Source organism: Fomitiporia mediterranea, assembly GCF_000271605.1.
Source record: "Fomitiporia mediterranea MF3/22 unplaced genomic scaffold FOMMEscaffold_1, whole genome shotgun sequence".
Taxonomy (NCBI): Eukaryota; Fungi; Basidiomycota; class Agaricomycetes; order Hymenochaetales; family Hymenochaetaceae; genus Fomitiporia; species Fomitiporia mediterranea.
Window position 1 is genome coordinate 364,828 of NW_006760386.1, and position 16,741 is coordinate 381,568.

The 16,741-nt window shown below is 47.0% G+C and overlaps 6 protein-coding genes across 6 annotated transcripts; 4 read left to right on the forward strand and 2 right to left on the reverse strand.

Annotated features, from left to right (window-relative positions):
• Nucleotides 1-165: 165 nt before the first annotated feature.
• Nucleotides 166-1,109, forward strand: FOMMEDRAFT_73853 (uncharacterized protein; the record flags this gene model as incomplete). The annotated part of the gene is made up of 3 exons (XM_007261125.1): nt 166-211; nt 266-653; nt 713-1,109. 3 exons carry the CDS (start codon nt 166-168, stop codon nt 1,107-1,109), a joined length of 831 nt encoding a protein of 276 aa, XP_007261187.1.
• Nucleotides 1,110-1,718: 609 nt separating this feature from the next.
• FOMMEDRAFT_149747 (uncharacterized protein) lies at nt 1,719-3,224 on the forward strand (the record flags this gene model as incomplete). The annotated part of the gene is made up of 1 exon (XM_007261126.1): nt 1,719-3,224. The coding sequence occupies one exon, from the start codon at nt 1,719-1,721 to the stop codon at nt 3,222-3,224; it is 1,506 nt and encodes a 501-aa protein (XP_007261188.1).
• A 742-nt stretch (nt 3,225-3,966) lies between these two features.
• FOMMEDRAFT_164268 (uncharacterized protein) lies at nt 3,967-5,628 on the forward strand (the record flags this gene model as incomplete). The annotated part of the gene is made up of 2 exons (XM_007261127.1): nt 3,967-3,997; nt 4,057-5,628. 2 exons carry the CDS (start codon nt 3,967-3,969, stop codon nt 5,511-5,513), a joined length of 1,488 nt encoding a protein of 495 aa, XP_007261189.1. The 3' UTR covers nt 5,514-5,628.
• Nucleotides 5,629-5,916: 288 nt separating this feature from the next.
• FOMMEDRAFT_130475 (uncharacterized protein) lies at nt 5,917-7,261 on the reverse strand (the record flags this gene model as incomplete). The annotated part of the gene is made up of 4 exons (XM_007261128.1): nt 5,917-5,933; nt 6,000-6,891; nt 6,956-7,119; nt 7,183-7,261. The coding sequence occupies 4 exons, from the start codon at nt 7,259-7,261 to the stop codon at nt 5,917-5,919; spliced, it is 1,152 nt and encodes a 383-aa protein (XP_007261190.1).
• Nucleotides 7,262-7,711: 450 nt separating this feature from the next.
• On the forward strand, nt 7,712-8,291 carry FOMMEDRAFT_15961 (uncharacterized protein). Its single transcript, XM_007261129.1, has one exon. The coding sequence runs from the start codon at nt 7,739-7,741 to the stop codon at nt 8,072-8,074; it is 336 nt and encodes a 111-aa protein (XP_007261191.1). The 5' UTR covers nt 7,712-7,738; the 3' UTR covers nt 8,075-8,291.
• Nucleotides 8,292-8,888: 597 nt separating this feature from the next.
• FOMMEDRAFT_15962 (linoleate diol synthase) lies at nt 8,889-13,568 on the reverse strand. Its single transcript, XM_007261130.1, has 22 exons — nt 13,373-13,568; nt 13,219-13,320; nt 13,067-13,165; nt 12,912-12,996; nt 12,617-12,828; nt 12,272-12,553; nt 11,739-12,220; nt 11,497-11,683; nt 11,424-11,439; nt 11,278-11,373; nt 10,742-11,216; nt 10,457-10,688; nt 10,316-10,401; nt 10,143-10,263; nt 9,933-10,089; nt 9,767-9,874; nt 9,683-9,712; nt 9,544-9,632; nt 9,384-9,491; nt 9,248-9,327; nt 9,100-9,190; nt 8,889-9,040 (listed from the first exon to the last, which is right to left on the reverse strand). Exons 1-22 carry the CDS (start codon nt 13,394-13,396, stop codon nt 9,029-9,031), a joined length of 3,174 nt encoding a protein of 1,057 aa, XP_007261192.1. The 5' UTR covers nt 13,397-13,568; the 3' UTR covers nt 8,889-9,028.
• Nucleotides 13,569-16,741: the final 3,173 nt, after the last annotated feature.

A 16,741-nucleotide genomic window follows, 5' to 3' on the forward strand; every position in this document is an offset into this window, starting at 1 on the left:
GTTTTCCATCACCAAAGACTTGCGTTACTTAAAAAAAAAATAATGACAACAAGAAAATCCGAATCCGGGATGCATTGTCACAAGTACCTACGTCACGGACACGTTATGGCTCCCCGCTTGCTTAACAACTCGAAGTACTTTTACTAGCAAATTATCATACTCATCATGGATTCTTCAGACCTGTATCACGTTAGGCAGCAATTCACATTAGGTACTGCTCATATTATGCTTATGATGTAAATTTAGTTGACTTTTCATTTGTTAGGCGCGTACAAGACGCTTGCAAACCTTACACTGCCAGATGCATCTTCTCCAGACCACGATGCTTTCCTTCTCTACAAAGCGCGCTCGCTAATTGCTCTCGGAAAGGCTAAAGAAGTCTCTAAGTTCGTACCTGTCGAGCCGGAGTCACTTTCGTTGAAAGCTGTGCGTGCACTTGCGCGGTTCGTGCAGGCAGAACAGGAAGAAGAAGACAAGGACGTTCCCTTGGAAGAGCTACGTGATTTGTGCGTGGAGGTGGAAGGAGAAGATGTAGATGTGAAGGAGAGGTGGCAGGTGCGTGTCCTCGCTGGAACTGCCTTTGCGCGAGCTGGTGAAGTGGAGGAGGCGTTGGAGACGCTTGGGGTGGGGACGAATAATGAGAGCCTTGAAGCGTATGTTTTCTTCTACTAGTGCTTTCCAGACTAGCTGATCGAATGCGTTGCAAATGTAGTGTATCCCTTGTCGTTCAGATTTACCTCTCAATCTCACGCGCAGACCTGGCTAAGAAGGAGCACGCTCGTGCACTCAATTGGGCAGAAGACGATCTCCTCTTACAGTCTATCGAAGCCGCTATTGGCCTTGCGACGGGATCAGACGCATATGCGGATAGCAACTCATTCTACACCGAGCAACTTGGTAACCCATCCTTGGCGTCAACACATCTACTTGCTTCCCGTGGTGTTGCACGGCTGTTACGTGGTGAGGTTGGACCAGCGCGTTCAGACTTGGAAGAGGTCCTGAAGGGCGACGAGGGTGGAGAAGGTGAGGAAGAAGCGTTATGTGCGAGCGTTGTTGCTGCAGGACTAGGTGCTAGCAAGAAAGGCGAAGCAGATGAGTTATTCACGTAAGGATTCCATTTTTCTTCAATGCATCAAAATACTGATTTTTTTTTAAATTTGTTTCGCAGTCAACTATCTTCGAAATACCCGACAAACCCACTCGTCCGCGACGTTCAAGAAAAGAGTGCTTTGTTTGACGAGCTAGTAACGAGGATAGAAGTACCGCCGTCGGCTGTACCCTCTCGCGCTTAGACTAATGTGAGCTTAAGTTTGACAAAAAGCAAATTGACCTTAACCTCACGTAATTTTGATAGACCGCCTGTACTTTATTTTGATATAAATCCCACAAACAGGGCTGTTTAGAAGTTCGAGTATATATTATTACCGGATGCCACTGTTCATCACTGCGCTTTGTTCACTACATTTTGTCGAGTCATACTGTCTTACGCAGAGCACATGCAAATGCTCAATGAGCCTAGCCGATGGACTTTAGTCCGACTACAACGTCCAGAAAGCTAGAAAATGCAGCCAACGTGGGGCATGGCCTTCAACTCGAGTCCACAAAAGCAATTCCCCAAAGCAACAGTGCCAGGTTCATACTTTTACTTTCTTAACTGTGTTCAAGCAGAAAAATGGCAAGTGATAGGCTATATAGACCGGCTGGTAAGATTTTCGCATATGCAAATCTTTGCGAAGTTGACTGCCATATTTCCCACGTCAGGTCGTCTCGAAAGTTTCCATATAGCGTGTCAAGTCCTCAAGCTTGACTCTACTGTCATCGTTGCTGGACGATTTCTCAATACCACCAACGAACAGACGCGTTTAACGAAAGAACAAGTGTATCTAGCGCTTCTCCATGCATTGCGGACACACGCTGCGCTTTCCGCGAGGGTCATACCAACCATACGAAAAGTTACGAGGGGGACTTCGAAAGCGATATACGCATTCGAGAGATTGGAGATCCTCGATTTGGAAGGTGCTGTTCGTTTCTTAGACGAAAAGGAAGAGGAAGAGAATCTCGCAAAGATCATGCAAGACGAGTTCACGCGTCCTCACCGTTCGGATGGTGGTCCCAACACACCATTATGGCTGCTAACCGTCATTTCACGGAATACCGTCCTTTTTGCATGGCATCACTGTATTGGAGATGGACAGAGCGGTATCGCGTTCCTTCGTACTTTCCTCCAGGGACTCAACTCGTCTGAAGATGTTCCCGCTGATTTCGATTGGAGAGCCGTGAAGACACCAAACACACTCGAGCTTTTACCAACACTCGAGACGCTTACGGACCTCTCTGTCTCATTACGTACCCTTATTCCCAACATTGCAAAGCTCTTCATTCCTGCCTCTTGGACAAGCGCACGACGCACATGGACCGGCGCACCTGTCTCATCTGCACCTTGGCCTTTCCACACACGTGCACGTATTCTATCTATCCCTCCGGAAAACAGCGCACGCATGCTGGCTGCTGCAAGGGAACACGGAACGACGCTTACTGCGGTGCTTTACCTGCTTTCCACTGAGGTACTCGCAAGACTAGTTTCGTCTGACAAGCAAAACAGGAAGTACGACCGTCTCGAATGCAGTATTGCCATCTCGCTCCGTCCACTTGCAAATCAACCGCTTACTGCGATGGGAGACTTCGTCTCTGTGTATCACGCGTCAGAGCGTCTTTCCTCTTTCCCTTCCCCTTACCCTTCCAGCAAATCCACTTCGAAAGGAAAAAAGGACGTAGACGCAGACTTTAACTTTGACTGGCAACGAGCGACATCGTTCTCCAAGGACCTACATGCCTCGGTCCCGAAAACACGCGAAACTGTTGGTTCATTGAAATACCTCTTCGGGAACTACAAAGGTTACTTCAAAAGCAAACTCGGGAAGAAACGCGAAGGAAGCCTAGTGCTTTCTAACGTTGGCGCATTCAAAACAAATTCAATCTCGGGTGGCAAAGCTCAGGCAGGGTGGACGATCACGGAGGCGTATTTCGCACAGGATGACTGTGCAGTCGGACCAGCAGTTAAGATCAACGTGATAGGATCTCCGTCCGGCGGTGTTAACATTTCCGTTACCTGGGGAGAAGGTGTCGTTGAGGATGAGTTTGGGGACGTGTTCGTACGCGAGTTTGGCAATGCGATCAAGAATTTTAATTCCTTATTGGCGAGTACAGATATGAAATCTCCTTGACTTACAGTCAATCTCTTCCGGGATCGTGATTTCATTCGATTTTCATTTTGTCTATGTCCCCTTCGAATAACGACAATCTTGTGGATTGACTATCTAGACTCGACTGTGAATAGCGAATCGAAGTCTGGTACACATCCTTGGACAAAATGATTCTGGTTCTGAACTCTCAGTACAGTAATAGACATTCATCTAACAGTTCAATCTTTCCTATACGACCACGACCTCCGTACTCAAATACTGCCCTTCGATATTCCGAATGAACTTGGCGCGTAACTTAATACGTTCTAAGGGAGTACGTCAGAGTCAGAGTCTATTTACAAGTAGATACGCTTACCAGGAGTCGATGCTTATAGAGTCAAACTGTATGGTTTGATGAGCTGGCGAGTCGAGGATCGAAGTATCATATACCATTCTGCGCTCAGACTAAGCCTTATGTATTTACTTTTAAAAAATCCCACATACGGAGATTCTAGAAAAGTTTATACTATGAACGGATACTAACATTCCTCACTTGGATACTGCGATCATTACTGCATTTTGTTGAGTCATTCCGCTTTACGCTGAGAACGTCCGAGAGTATTATAGCCGATGGACTTATGTCCGACCACAATGTGTATCAGAAAACTACAAAATGCAGCCGAATTGCAAGCAAGCTGACTTTCAACTCAAGTTTCTCAAGGGAGTTTCTCTTAAATAGCTCGTGTCAGATCCATACCTTTAGCCTCCTGACGTTGCTGTAAAAATGGCAAGTGATAAGGTGTACAGGCCAGCCGGTGAGATTTTCAACTCGCGAATCGCATACAAATTTGACATTTTGCTTTATTCGCGTCAGGCTTTCTTGAAAGCTTTCACATAGCGCGTCAAGACCTTAAGCTCGACTCTAGTGTCATCGTCGCTGGCCGATTCGTAAATGCTTCCGATGAACACACGCGTTTGACAAAGGAACAAGTGTACCTGGCGATTCTTCATGCACTGCGTACACATGCTGCACTTTCTGTGAGGGCCGTACCGAGCTCAGGAAAAGCTACGAATGGAAAGACAAAGGCTGTATACGCACTGGAGAGATTGGAGACCCTCAATTTAGAAAATGCTGTTCGTTTCTTAGACGAGGAGGAACAGGATCTTGCAAAGATCATGCAGGACGAGTTCACCCGGCCTCACCGTTCAGATGGTGGTCCCAACACGCCATTGTGGCGACTAACTATCACTTCTCGGAATACCGTCCTTTTCGCATGGCATCACTGTATTGGCGATGGACAGAGCGGCGTCGCGTTCCTCCGTACTTTCCTCGAAGGTCTCAATGCCTCTGAAGATGTTCCTGCTGACTTTGATTGGAGAGTCGTGAAGACACCAACAACCCTCAATCTGATACCACCACTTGAAACGCTTACGGACCTCTCCGTGTCATTACGTACCCTTATATCTAGCATCGCAGGACTCATCATCCCTGCCTCCTGGACGAGGGCACGACGCACATGGACAGGAACACCTGTCTCCTCTGCACCATGCCCGTTCCACACGCGTGCGCGCGTTCTCACCGTCCTTCCGGAAAACAGTGCGTGCATGCTAACTACCGCAAGGGAACACGGAACAACACTTACAGCGGTACTCTATATGCTCTCTGTTGAAGTGCTCGCAAGATTAGTTTCCTCAGATAAGCGAAATGCGAAGTATACCCGTCTCCAATGCAGTGTTCCCATATCGCTCCGTCCACTTGCAAATCAACCACTTACTGTTATGGGAGAATTTGTCTCTGTATATCATGCTTCAGAGCGTGTCTCCTCCTTCCCTTCCTCGAAACCCATCGCCAAATCAAATTCGAAGGGGGAAAGGGACACGATCAAAGAGATCAACTTCGACTGGCAACGCGCTGCGTCGTTCTCCAAGAAACTTCACGCCGCAGTGCCCAAAACACGTGAAACCGTTGGTTCAATGAAATACCTCTTTGGGAACTACGAAGGCTTCTTCAGAAACAAACTTGGGAAGAAACGCGCCGTGAGCTTGGAGCTTTCTAACGTTGGTGCCTTCAAATTGGAAGCACCCTCGGATGGGGAAGCTCAGGCAGGGTGGACCATTACAGAGGCGTATTTCGCTCAGGATGATTGCGTGGCTGGGCCAGCAATTACACTCAACCCAATTGGATCTCCATCTGGAAGCGTCAATATTACTATAACGTGGGGAGAAGGCGTCATTGAGGACGAGTTCGCGGAGGCGTTCGTACGTGAGCTTGGTAATGCAATTGAGAAATTTAATTCTCTGTTGACAAGTATGAATGCGAAATCTCCTTAACTTGATGTTCTTTCTGAAACATAACTCATTTGATTTACTTCTTTTTTATCTACGTTTTTTGGATCACGACAATGCTGTAGTTTGGACATCTAGACTCAACTATGAATAACGAATTAAAAACTAGCACACAGTCTTGAGCGAAAGGGTATCAATACTGAGTTCATTCCTAGTCGTTGGTAAAAGCAGTTACTTTGTCATACAGCTTATTCGTGCAAGCTCGTCTATATAGTTGTCCTTGTATAGACGCAAAACCCGTTACATTTGGTGATATATCATTTACACTACACTGAAATACACGTCCAGGACTTGGTCCGGAGTACGTTTCACAACAAAGAACCTATAGCTACAGTAACCACAACTTCAATTGTCCAATGGGTATCAATCCGCCAAAAATCCTGTCTGGCTAATCCGACTCGACATCTACTTTCCTTCGCTTCGGCTCTATGATAACCTCTATCGCGACTTCATTATCCTCCGAAGCATAACCAGAGTCAACCGAAACTTCGTCAAATTCGCGTTTCCGCTTCGTCCGTGGTACAGATAACACTTCACGCTTCGCAATATCCATTTGATTGCAGTCTTCACACTTGTGGGCTGGCTCGGATCCAGCTCGCGTCTTCGAGGACTCGGAGTCACTGTCCATTTTGACCGCTTCATGGCTTAGTCCTCCACACAGCGTAGCATCGTCGCCGGAAGTAACTAAGCCTTCAGAGATCAACCCTTCTTCTTGAGCTGTTGTTCTGTCCTCTCCAATCGCTATGTTGTTCTCTTCAACTGGCTCAACGTCGAGTTGTTCGACTGCTCCTGAAACGTCTCCACTATCCTCGTTGGAAGTCTTGACACTGTCCTTGATATCCATGGCAGCATCCGGGGTATCAGATTTTGGCACCTTTTGTCGAATCATAGCCAAGGCATCATCCCAAACCTTCAAGACCTTATCCACAATATCCTCGTCGACCTTGAAATCCCAGACATAATTTTCTCCATTTTCAGGCTTAACCATCGCCTTATATGCGTTGCGTTCCCCATGCATGAAAGGTTTGCATAACTCTCTTATGCATGGGATCAAATCAGCAAAATATGGTTGGATATGCGCAATCACGTTACGTTCGAACCAGAAGTCATACGTGAGCAGCAAATACTTGTCGGTGCTGAGGAGACGGGACATTTCAGGCTCTAGTGGATTTCCGCCTACCCAGCTATCCACTATGGTGTCTTCAAGACAGTGATTGTACGTTCTGTTCGGACCAGAGCAAATCGTGCATACCCAGCACAAAACGTAGAACAGAGACTCAAGATCGTGATGAGCTCGATGACGGATATTAAGGTCATCACCAAGTGCACGTAAAACATCTACAGACATGAAGCAGGAAGTTCCCTGGGAGGGGGAAGGATAACAGTTAGAATGGAGTATGTAAGCCGGAAACGTCAAAACATCATACGCTAGGAACACTTCCAGCAGACGGTCGGCCAATAATACTTTTACCAAAATCTATTAAATAGCCTCTTCGAAGTCCGTCTGGATTATCTGGATCCGGTGCAAGAACGATGTTTCCCCAGCTGATATCGCCGTGGCAAATGTTTCTTCTATCTAGATCCGCTATAGCTGTACGAAATAGTTGGATCCTAAGTCAGCGTATGCAAATCTACGTTTAGATGAACTACGTACCATAAGCGACATCTCGAAGTGCCGAGACGAGCTCTTCCAAAGAGGCGAAGGCAGCTAACTTCTCACCGTACGGTGTCATGATCATCTGGTGATGCTTCAAAAACATATGCCCCGAAATCAACTTCGGAGATATATTCTGCCCTTCTAGCCATTTCTTGGTGAATTCGGTGGTGATATCTTCGCCACTGGGATGCTTTGCGATGTCATGATTCACCAGCTGAGCGACGTTTTTTATACCACGAATGTGTTCCATTATTACTGGTTCATTCATCTCGTTGTCCGTATCGAACCAAACATCCTTGTTAATGTATGTCTTTCCATCGCGTTCAACAACACGAATGATGGACCTTTCACCAAATATATCCCATACACCCTCATGATGAGGCAACGTCCTCCTGATGAGATATTCTTCCCCGTTAACACTCATGAAGTCATCGTCATTTCTCTTCCAGAACATGACATCGTAACCCAAATCTACGTCGTCTTCGTAGAACAGCACGGCAATCAAAACATCAATAGCGTCCCCTTCCTTGACTGTATACTGTTTGCTGGAATAATGGCCCGATCGATCAAAGTAATGCAGTATAAAGGACGTGCCAAGGTATACAACACCAATTACAAAGTTTCGGGGTTGACTGTTGAAGATATGGTGGGCGAAACCAAGCATCCGTGTCGAAGTGGACTCCAGGCAACCATCACACTCATCCTTGGCGACTACTACGGGACACACGACATCCCTCCAAGTCACCTCGTCGCTATCGACTTGGGCTCGATCAACCAAAACAATATCTGGTCTTTGACTGCAATCGAGATCAGACATCTTTTTCCCAGTTGCTTCAAAACCGAAGCGACAGTTAAAGCCTCTGGTTGGGAAAGTGATTGCTGCATTTGAAAAGCCGAATGCTTTGTCTAGCTCACGACCAATACCATTGAATAACTCTGCGAGCCTGCATCCTGGGCCTCGTGACGAATACTTGCTGTACTCGTTGGAGTTCATCAGAACCCTGCGCAGTTCTCTGCCTATACAATTCGAAACCTTTAATGCAAATTTTCTCTGTTGTACAATGGCAGGGTCATCATCGTAAGAATTGTAACAGTTCCAGCAGTGTGGAAAACCTGGCAGGGGAAAAACTTTGCGCAGAAGGTTGAGGCCTGTAAATACAGAGTGATGTAGCTTATACCGGTTCGCATCCTCATCACTGGAGACTTCAGTTAGCACACTTCGGCAGCCACAGATTCTTTGTCTAACTCACGAGGGTATCGGTCTGCCAGAACATCCAGCACATTCAACATCCTCACTTTCCGAGCTGCATTAGCATGTTAGACACCGACGTATGCACGAAGACAGTGTGACGAAATCACGTACGAAGCTAGGGTATCAACAGGCTTGGTGCGTGCACCGCCGTGGGGGCAAGTCATGGTATAGAGACGGTCAAAGAATCGGTAGGACTTCGAAAGTCACAGCAAGCTAATGCGGTTGAAATGAAGGTTGGAGATAAAGAGGCCTCAAAGACGCGTCCATACGTATTTATCTCCATGTTGTACGTGGCTCCAGAGTCGTGTCTCATAGGCTTCATCATCTAATGACTCGAAATTCAAGACGCGACGTCACGCTTCATTGTTGTCGCGTTATTGTCACAATCACGTGTAGTCATAGCTTTGTCTTCCGACGCGAAAATAATAAATTTCTGAATAATTTTGTGCTTTTAGTCGTGTAAGTAATACATGCAAGAGATGCAGATTTTCAAGTTCCGAACGTATGAGGACAAGAAATAAAGCATTGCAGCCATACAACAATCTATGCAGTACTAAAGTCACCGAAGCTACAAACTCCAACCAAACCGTCCTAAGCATCATACTATTATTGAAACAAGTCAGACGAGCTATGTTTAAGGAAGGAATAGAATATCGGCCGACCTGAAGAATTAGCGATGTGGCCCACGCTGTCGGATCCATGTTCTTGTCAAGATATTGATAATATTCCGTCCCATTAGCATTGTATCGGAACCTATTCAATTGCAATCAGCGCCTCATTCGCGAACTCCGAAACTTTCGCTAGCTTTACCGTTTCAGTGTTCCGGATACTCCAGGTGATCGACGAAGGTTCGGAAGAGCAAAAATGGTCTTCAAAGCAGCGCCCATAACCTAATTTGATTTATGTGTCAGTAACGAGGCAAAGAGGAGTACATGTGAGAACGTACAGAGTGTACGAAGGTATTCCCGAAAGACCTGCTGATACCATCCCCGGCAAGGTAGAGATCAGCTGAGCGAGTAACGTCAACTTCAGTCGGATTTGGGAAGACGTTGGGCTAGAAACCTCAAATGAGTACAAGCCAGAAATCCTTTATGACGAACACCCACGCTACGGTTCGCCTTTGCAATGCTCAAAAACAATCGCTCGTTCGTTTTCACAGAAAGTTGTCCAAGGTGCTTGTCACTCAATGCTTCCCCTGTCGCTAATCATTTAGCAACCATAAACGGGGCCGGAAAAATAACGCACTGTAAACTCCAGCAAACGGAGGGTCAATTCCTGTGAATATTGCGTCAATACAACTGTACACTATATGCGAGGGAGTGAACATACGCATTGCTTCACGAGCGAAGGCCGCCAAGATATCTACGTTCTCACCCGCACTTTCGATATGACTACGCTGGGGCGCATCAAGGTACAAATTGACCATATTGATCATTGCTGTCGAAGGATATATCTTAGTTACTAATGCAACCTAAGAGTTTTAAAACAAACAAACCTTGGGAGAGTTCAACTGTGGCAACAATAGCGACAGATACAATGGCATTGGCTAGCTCATCGAGTGGTTTGCCTGTCGCAACCATTTTCTGCAAGAATTCATGGCTAGGTTTCTTCGGCCCTGCGAACACCGACCCTAAGAAACCGATGAAAGATAACTAAGAAAACGTTAGTTCGAAATTACAGAAACGAAGGCGAAATGGATCTCTACCCTGCTACCGCTCACGGCACGCAAGTTTGTCTTGACGACATCATGAATCTTATTCATGTACTTGCGCGCACGGTCCTCGGTGTTAAGTTCCTTCTCAGGTTCAGTCTCCAGGAAAATGTAACTGAAAGCCCCTTTAGTCCATCGAACGAGAAACAAAATACAGGTAGACCAACTCATAAAGCGTGCCAAGCATAGTGAAGAGCTCCTCGTCGGTCCACTCTCCATCAGGGTTTTCAGCTGACTTGAGCGTGATTCCCGCCTAACAGAATAATTATGAGTGCTTGAGATTAGAATGTAAGTAAAGTCGGGCGTACAATTTCTGAAGCAACCCAATGGATAGGAATCATTTTCAATACAGTGGAGATATCAACGTTTTTCGTTTTCTTGCCAGCGAGGAAGTACGAGTCACGTTCAATGACGTAGCGAGCTTTTTCCTGGAAATGCTTGACGACTCCTTCCAGTGATCCCTGCGGACCGATGAGGATATTATAAACATCCTTCTGGTCGATCAGGCCTTCCTCATTCTGATCGAAAGTGATAAAGAAACTACACAGCTCATGAACAAACACGTCAAGTAAGAGAAATGCAAGTCGACGTACCCCTGGCCCTTTACCATTGCGCCAACACGATCCGCATACGGTGGCCGGAAGCCCGACACATCCTTCAGCATGCCTGCAACACTCGCATAGTCGCTAATGATATGCGTCACAGGTGCCTGCGTCGGACGGTCGAAGTTATACCGTTCTCGGACACCCATTTGCTTCGTGTACTTCTCCATTGCTTCGGGTGTCATAAGCGGGAACCATGTGAACGCCGAATCACTCGTATAGTGGCTTGGTAAATGACGCAAGAATAATCGTCCAAGCATGGAGCCATATCCAGGATTGGACGTATCCTTTTGACAGTCCTTAAGACCCCAGGCAGTATAGTTATATGGGGTCATGTCAGTCGTGTAGAACCGATCTCCTCGAGTCAGCGAGATGGCATCTGCGAGAATGGCACGAGAAATAGTGTATCCAGGACAAAGGCCAGCTCCATCTACAACAGGCTTAGTTTCTTCGCCCTGCAAACCAACTTGAAATGAATCAGTCCTCCATTAGCAAGCAGAGTAGCTTTTATGGATGGGAGTACTCACCATAAAGTTCCAGGTTGTTGATATCACCATAATACAGTCTGGAAGCAGCTTCCGCGATTTCGGGGTCCGGATTCCATTCCAAGAAACTCGAGTACGCTGAGGCAAACATCAATATGTGCCTACATAGGTCGCCATTATTTACTTACGCTTCAAACCCAGGAACTGTGAACCATGATAAGTATTAGAATTTCGTAATCTAGAGGTGACACAACGACTTGCCTTTCGGAAGTCGTTGAGCGAACATATGCCCCATCGTCGGCTTTGCTCAATGCCCATGATCTCGTTCAGTTTCATGATAGCTGGTGTTCCACGGGCTCCGAATGACGCCGCATGATGAGTAGTCGCATCCTGCAAAATGCGAGCAAGGTCTGCGTCCGCGAATCGACCATCTTCCTGACGCTTCAAACTGAACTTCAATGAGCAAGGGACTTGAGTTCATAGAAACATGATTGGGTTCGCACCCGCCGAATGTCCAATGCTCGCAGTCAGGTTGCAATTGCTGAGCCTTTGCCGCAGCAACCTGGAAATCTCTTGGTGTAACCTCTTCAGGATTCTTGTCACCAAAGAATTGCTTAAAGGCTTGGCTGACCCATTGCTCATCCTCGACGCTCGTCGTTGCATGCCATCGGTAGAGGCAGTTGAATTCGACGCTCACGGCGTTGCCCTGTCCACGCTCAACGAACGTATGATCCTCCTTTCGGATTTCCTCGAATGGATTTAGGCTCCAACTGATGCCCTTGCGTACGAATCCAAGAATTGCAGAAAAGTAATCCGAGAATACAACGTTAGCAAACCAGCCACAGTTGATGAGGCGTGCAGTTTGGAAGATCTCCTCGTCTTGCTTTGCCAGCTTAGCTGTGCGCTTCGGGTCATCCTGAGGTATCGTGTTTGGATCTACCCATATGCCGCGCTCGTTAATGTCAAGTAACTTGCTTGCAATGAACTGCAAAAATATTAGTGTTTGCACTGTTGGTAATAAAAATAAAACTCTCACGTTATGGTTCCTGCTAAACAGAACGAGTAATACGCAGACAGCTGGAGGCAAAAGAAGCAGTCTGTCTTCCGCAAAGACATCCGGATGGAGCATGCCTCGGCCATCCCGTGCACGCACCTTGTCCTGAGATGCCTGGTCGACGCCATAAAGAGGCGATAGGTCGACATATGATGAAGTTTCGTTGATCGTCCAATCCCTATGCGAAGTGCGGAAACACGTGTGGATGACCAACGCAGCGAACGAGAACATAAGCGAGGATAAACCAGCTGGGTGTTTCACGAACTATATTCATGGGCGATAGTTAGTGGCTGGGCAAACCATAAAAATAGAATGGAAAACTTATACCTTCTCGCGTTTTAGAAGTGTATCGAAGACAAGTCCAGCATCAGGCAGCATGTGACCGGGAAGCGGATGAATTTGCTGCACACTTCGCGCATAGGGTGTGCCAGCTTTACCCATGTCGGGGATGCTCACGTTATTATGGGAACCATCGGCCCGGCGCCATTGATATTCGTTTGATACGTAAGTGGGAGGCGGATGTGTAAGATCGTTGTACACTGGGTTAAAACAGCGTCATTTGCATAAATTTAGAAAATGGGGTTCATTGATTTTGAATAAAAAAGACGATTCCAACACTTACACAGTGTGACAACCGCGTTCTGAAGCTTTGTTGCAAGTTGCGTGTCAGGTGGGGTATTCGCCATCAGCATGAGGACATGCTCGAGCTGCAGAAGAAGCAACGTCGACGTCAGAGAATAGAAGAGTCACAGATAGAAGATGGGACGCATAACGCACGAGCATTTTGCGGTCGTCGAGATTGTTGAGGTTTCCAACCGCGTCGAGCACACCAGAGATCATCTGCGGATCCAGGATAAGAGGGAGGTCTTTCTTCACCTATAATGTTGTCAGTCGTTATTGGGGGAAAACGCGTAATAGTACAGTCTTACAAGCTCCCTCACATCCTTGAGCGTCTTTAGGACACCTGAGTGTTTATCGTCACTCGATGTGCTCCCAGATACACTTCCACCGGCGGCATCGCCATTCTTGTTCTAGTTTTGAGTGAGACTGGCAAGATGATCATCTTCAGATAAAGGCACTTACGGATATTGTTGAGGAGCGACGCATGCTAAAGCGGCGCTGTAGAGAACTCATAGCGATGAAGGAGAAACTGGGGTACGGATAGACATAAGGACCTGCACTCTCGCTTTTTGAACTGCTCGCCAAACCGTAATTCGGGTCCTTGCGAGCGGGAAATCATGCGATCAATACAAGCATGGACGTTTGAACAGACGTGAAATCAGGTATGCCACTTGACACACATCTCAAGCCAGGAAACGAGGCGTTCCATAAATGTGGCATCAAATGCTCGTTCGTCATTTGTTCAAGGATGTTCTTCCCTTCGGTGGGCAGGCTCGGGGGTTGCTGCCGTATCGCATCTCAATACAGTTTACGATTTCCATATTTTGCCATTCGCGCCCTGATGTGGTGAGGCTTTCGATGGGTGGAGATTCGAGGCTAGAAGCCAAAATGCCGAGGAGCTTGGAAGCAGCAGAACCTGTCCTGTGTCCAGGTTGGAATTAATTTAGATCTGGACGTAAGCGTGACTATGCGTCGATCTGCACATGCCTCTTTCAGCCAATCATAACTCATTTGATTAGACTAGTGAATTGATGCATTTAATCGACGTCAATTGTCGAACGCTAGCACTCACCAGCATAGGTGTCCGGAAGTTAAAGAATCCGAACAAACCAGGCGTGGCAATTGCTTCGTATCAAGACTGTTTCACAACAAAAGTCCCGCTGGACATTACTGAACGCCGTGATAGACGGGTCGGAGTATTCCATCGAATTCAAATGGAATTGTCCTTGATCACTATAATCCAGCAGTTTTGCAGTGGCCGAGATGTTGTTTCTCACAGAGTGTACCCGCATATATACCCAGTACACTCCATATGACCATCTATACTCACTCACAGCATTCGTTCGGCTTCGCCGACCACAAAATTAGATTAGCGCTCTTCATTAATCGACAAGTACAGGCGATGGAGATTAGTCCCGCCGAAAATTCGCCCACGTTATTTTAGTTTACCGTAAATATTGCCTGAAGTTAATAATGCACGGTAATCAACGTAGCATCCATATCATCAATACTTACACCCGTACAGCGGTCTCTTGAGGCTAATCGATCATTAGTGACTTGACAGAGACAACAGTAATGGTAGGTATAGGATTATACTGCTCCGACATGGGACATTTGAGGAGTAACGTCCGGATTCCGAACCGATGTCCCGGAATTGTCAAAAAGTGCGTCGTTGTCTCACGTGACTTAAGTAGGGCACGTGGGCAGACGCGTCGCGCGTTTGTTCAATGTTGTTTGCTGGAACGCGACTCTGACGACTTCGACCACCATCGGGCTACTTACTGGCTTCTAGTCGTTCATCTTGTCATTTTCTTACAGTTTCTAGGTTAATCTAGACTAGCTTGGGAACTGTAATCCGTTCGTTATACCTGGCGCGATGACCACGTCAAAATCAAGCACACTCAAATCAGGGCTCGGGACAATGAAACGAGACTGGTCTGACAACAACTCTACTTTCACTGCACCTAGCTCGCAAACTAGCAACTCTGCATTAGACTCCAAATATTTTCGGGCCGCTGATGACAACGAGAGCAAGGCGAGACGTTTGGCGATTATGAAGGCTGCACTTGCTGAAGAACCAACTACCGGAGCTGAACCACTTAAAAGCTCGGCCATCGCTAACAGTGCAGCCTCTCGTGTTAACGACACAAGGAAGGGGATATCTGGACCGTCTACCTTCTCGAAAACTGCCAACACGAATGGCCATACGACTAGTCGAAGCTCATCACTTTCTAAAAGACCGTCGGATGGACACGAATCGGAGACTACTGCGAAGAAGAAGCGTATGCTACCAGAGAGCTTCACTCGCTCTGATAAACCTGTCAAACCTGTACCTCCATCACGTACTTCTTCCAGAGGTGCGGCGGCGACCATGGCAGTTATGAATGAAAGACGACAAGCTCGTTCGGAACGCAAGGCGACGGACAGGCCGGCCAAGATATTCTTGAGCAAGGAGCAACTGCGGATTTTAGAGCTTGTTCAAGAGGGCCATAGCTTGTTTTACACCGGGAGTGCTGGTGAGTAATCACCTATACCTCGTCTGCGCCACACTGAATAGTTCGGATGCAATCAGGTACGGGCAAATCCGTCTTGCTTCGTGAGATCATAAAGACCTTGCGCAAGAAATACGTCTCCGTACCAGATGCGGTTGCTATCACTGCAAGCACAGGTTTGTTCCTACTTCCAGATATATTCATGAACCGCCATTAAATAGGCATATATATGCAGGTATCGCTGCTTGTAACATCGGCGGAGTAACCATCCATTCGTTTTCTGGTATCGGACTTGGAGTTGAGTCAGCAGAGGAGCTCGCAAAGAAAGTACGGAGACAAAAGAAGGCTATGGCCCGGTGGCTTCGAACGAAAGTTCTTATCATAGATGAAGGTAATGCTCTAACTGGCTTGTTGCATATATGCGTGTCTGACAGTCTGCCAGTCTCGATGGTTGACGGCGATCTATTCGACAAGTTGTCTCGTATAGGCACTATCCTTCGAAAGAGACCAAAGCCATTCGGAGAGATCCAGGTCTGTACCATTTTTATCCAATATACTTTTACGCATGCTTACATGGTAGTAGGTCATAGTCACTGGAGATTTCTTCCAATTACCGCCCGTCATGAAGAGCGGTTCTTCAAAGTTTGCCTTCGAAGCGCAGATGTGGAATGAGACTATCGGGGAGCACACGTACAACCTGACGAAAGTCTTCCGTCAGAAAGATCAGGGTAAGTTATTCCGCTTCCTGATCTGAGTATGACTAACCTAGCGCATTAGACTTTGTCGATATGCTCAACGAAATGCGATTCGGGAGACTGACGCAAAACTCCATCTCGAAGTTCAAATCGCTATCGCGTGAGATTCATTATGACGATGGGATGGGTGCGACTGAACTGTATGCGCCATCTTTTCTCCAATGCCAATCCATTTTTTCTGACATTGCTTCTCCAGATTTCCACGGCGCGAAGACGTTGACCGTTCCAATATTGGTCGCATGAACAAGCTCGGCACCGAAGAACACAAATACTCAGCTCTGGACGGAGGGACCATCACAGACCCGAAACAACGGGAAAAGATCCTCTCCAACTTCATGGCCCCATCCGTGCTCACTCTAAAAACCGACGCGCAAGTGATGTTAATCAAGAACGTAGATGAAACGCTCGTAAACGGGAGTATCGGGCGTGTTCTACGATTCATGGATCCGTCACAGGCAAAGGATGAAGGTGTGAACCAACCAGGAGACGGAGAGAAGGCTCCTAAGAAATCGAAGAGTGGGCAGGTGTGGCCTGTTGTAGAGTTCCATGTGCCAGGAGGATTGGTGAAGGAGGTTATGATTGTT

Coding starts and splice junctions, on each gene's coding strand:
- FOMMEDRAFT_15962 (XM_007261130.1), bottom strand. CDS start 13,396: ATGCGTCGCTCCTCAACAATATCC. Junction 12,829..12,911: donor GAACGCGGTTGTCACACTGT/GTAAGTGTTGGA, acceptor GTTTTAACCCAG/TGTACAACGATCTTACACAT. Junction 10,090..10,142: donor GTGCCGTGAGCGGTAGCAGG/GTAGAGATCCAT, acceptor ACGTTTTCTTAG/TTATCTTTCATCGGTTTCTT.
- FOMMEDRAFT_15961 (XM_007261129.1), top strand. CDS start 7,739: ATGGCCCGATCGATCAAAGTAATGCAGTATAAAGGACGTGCCAAGGTA.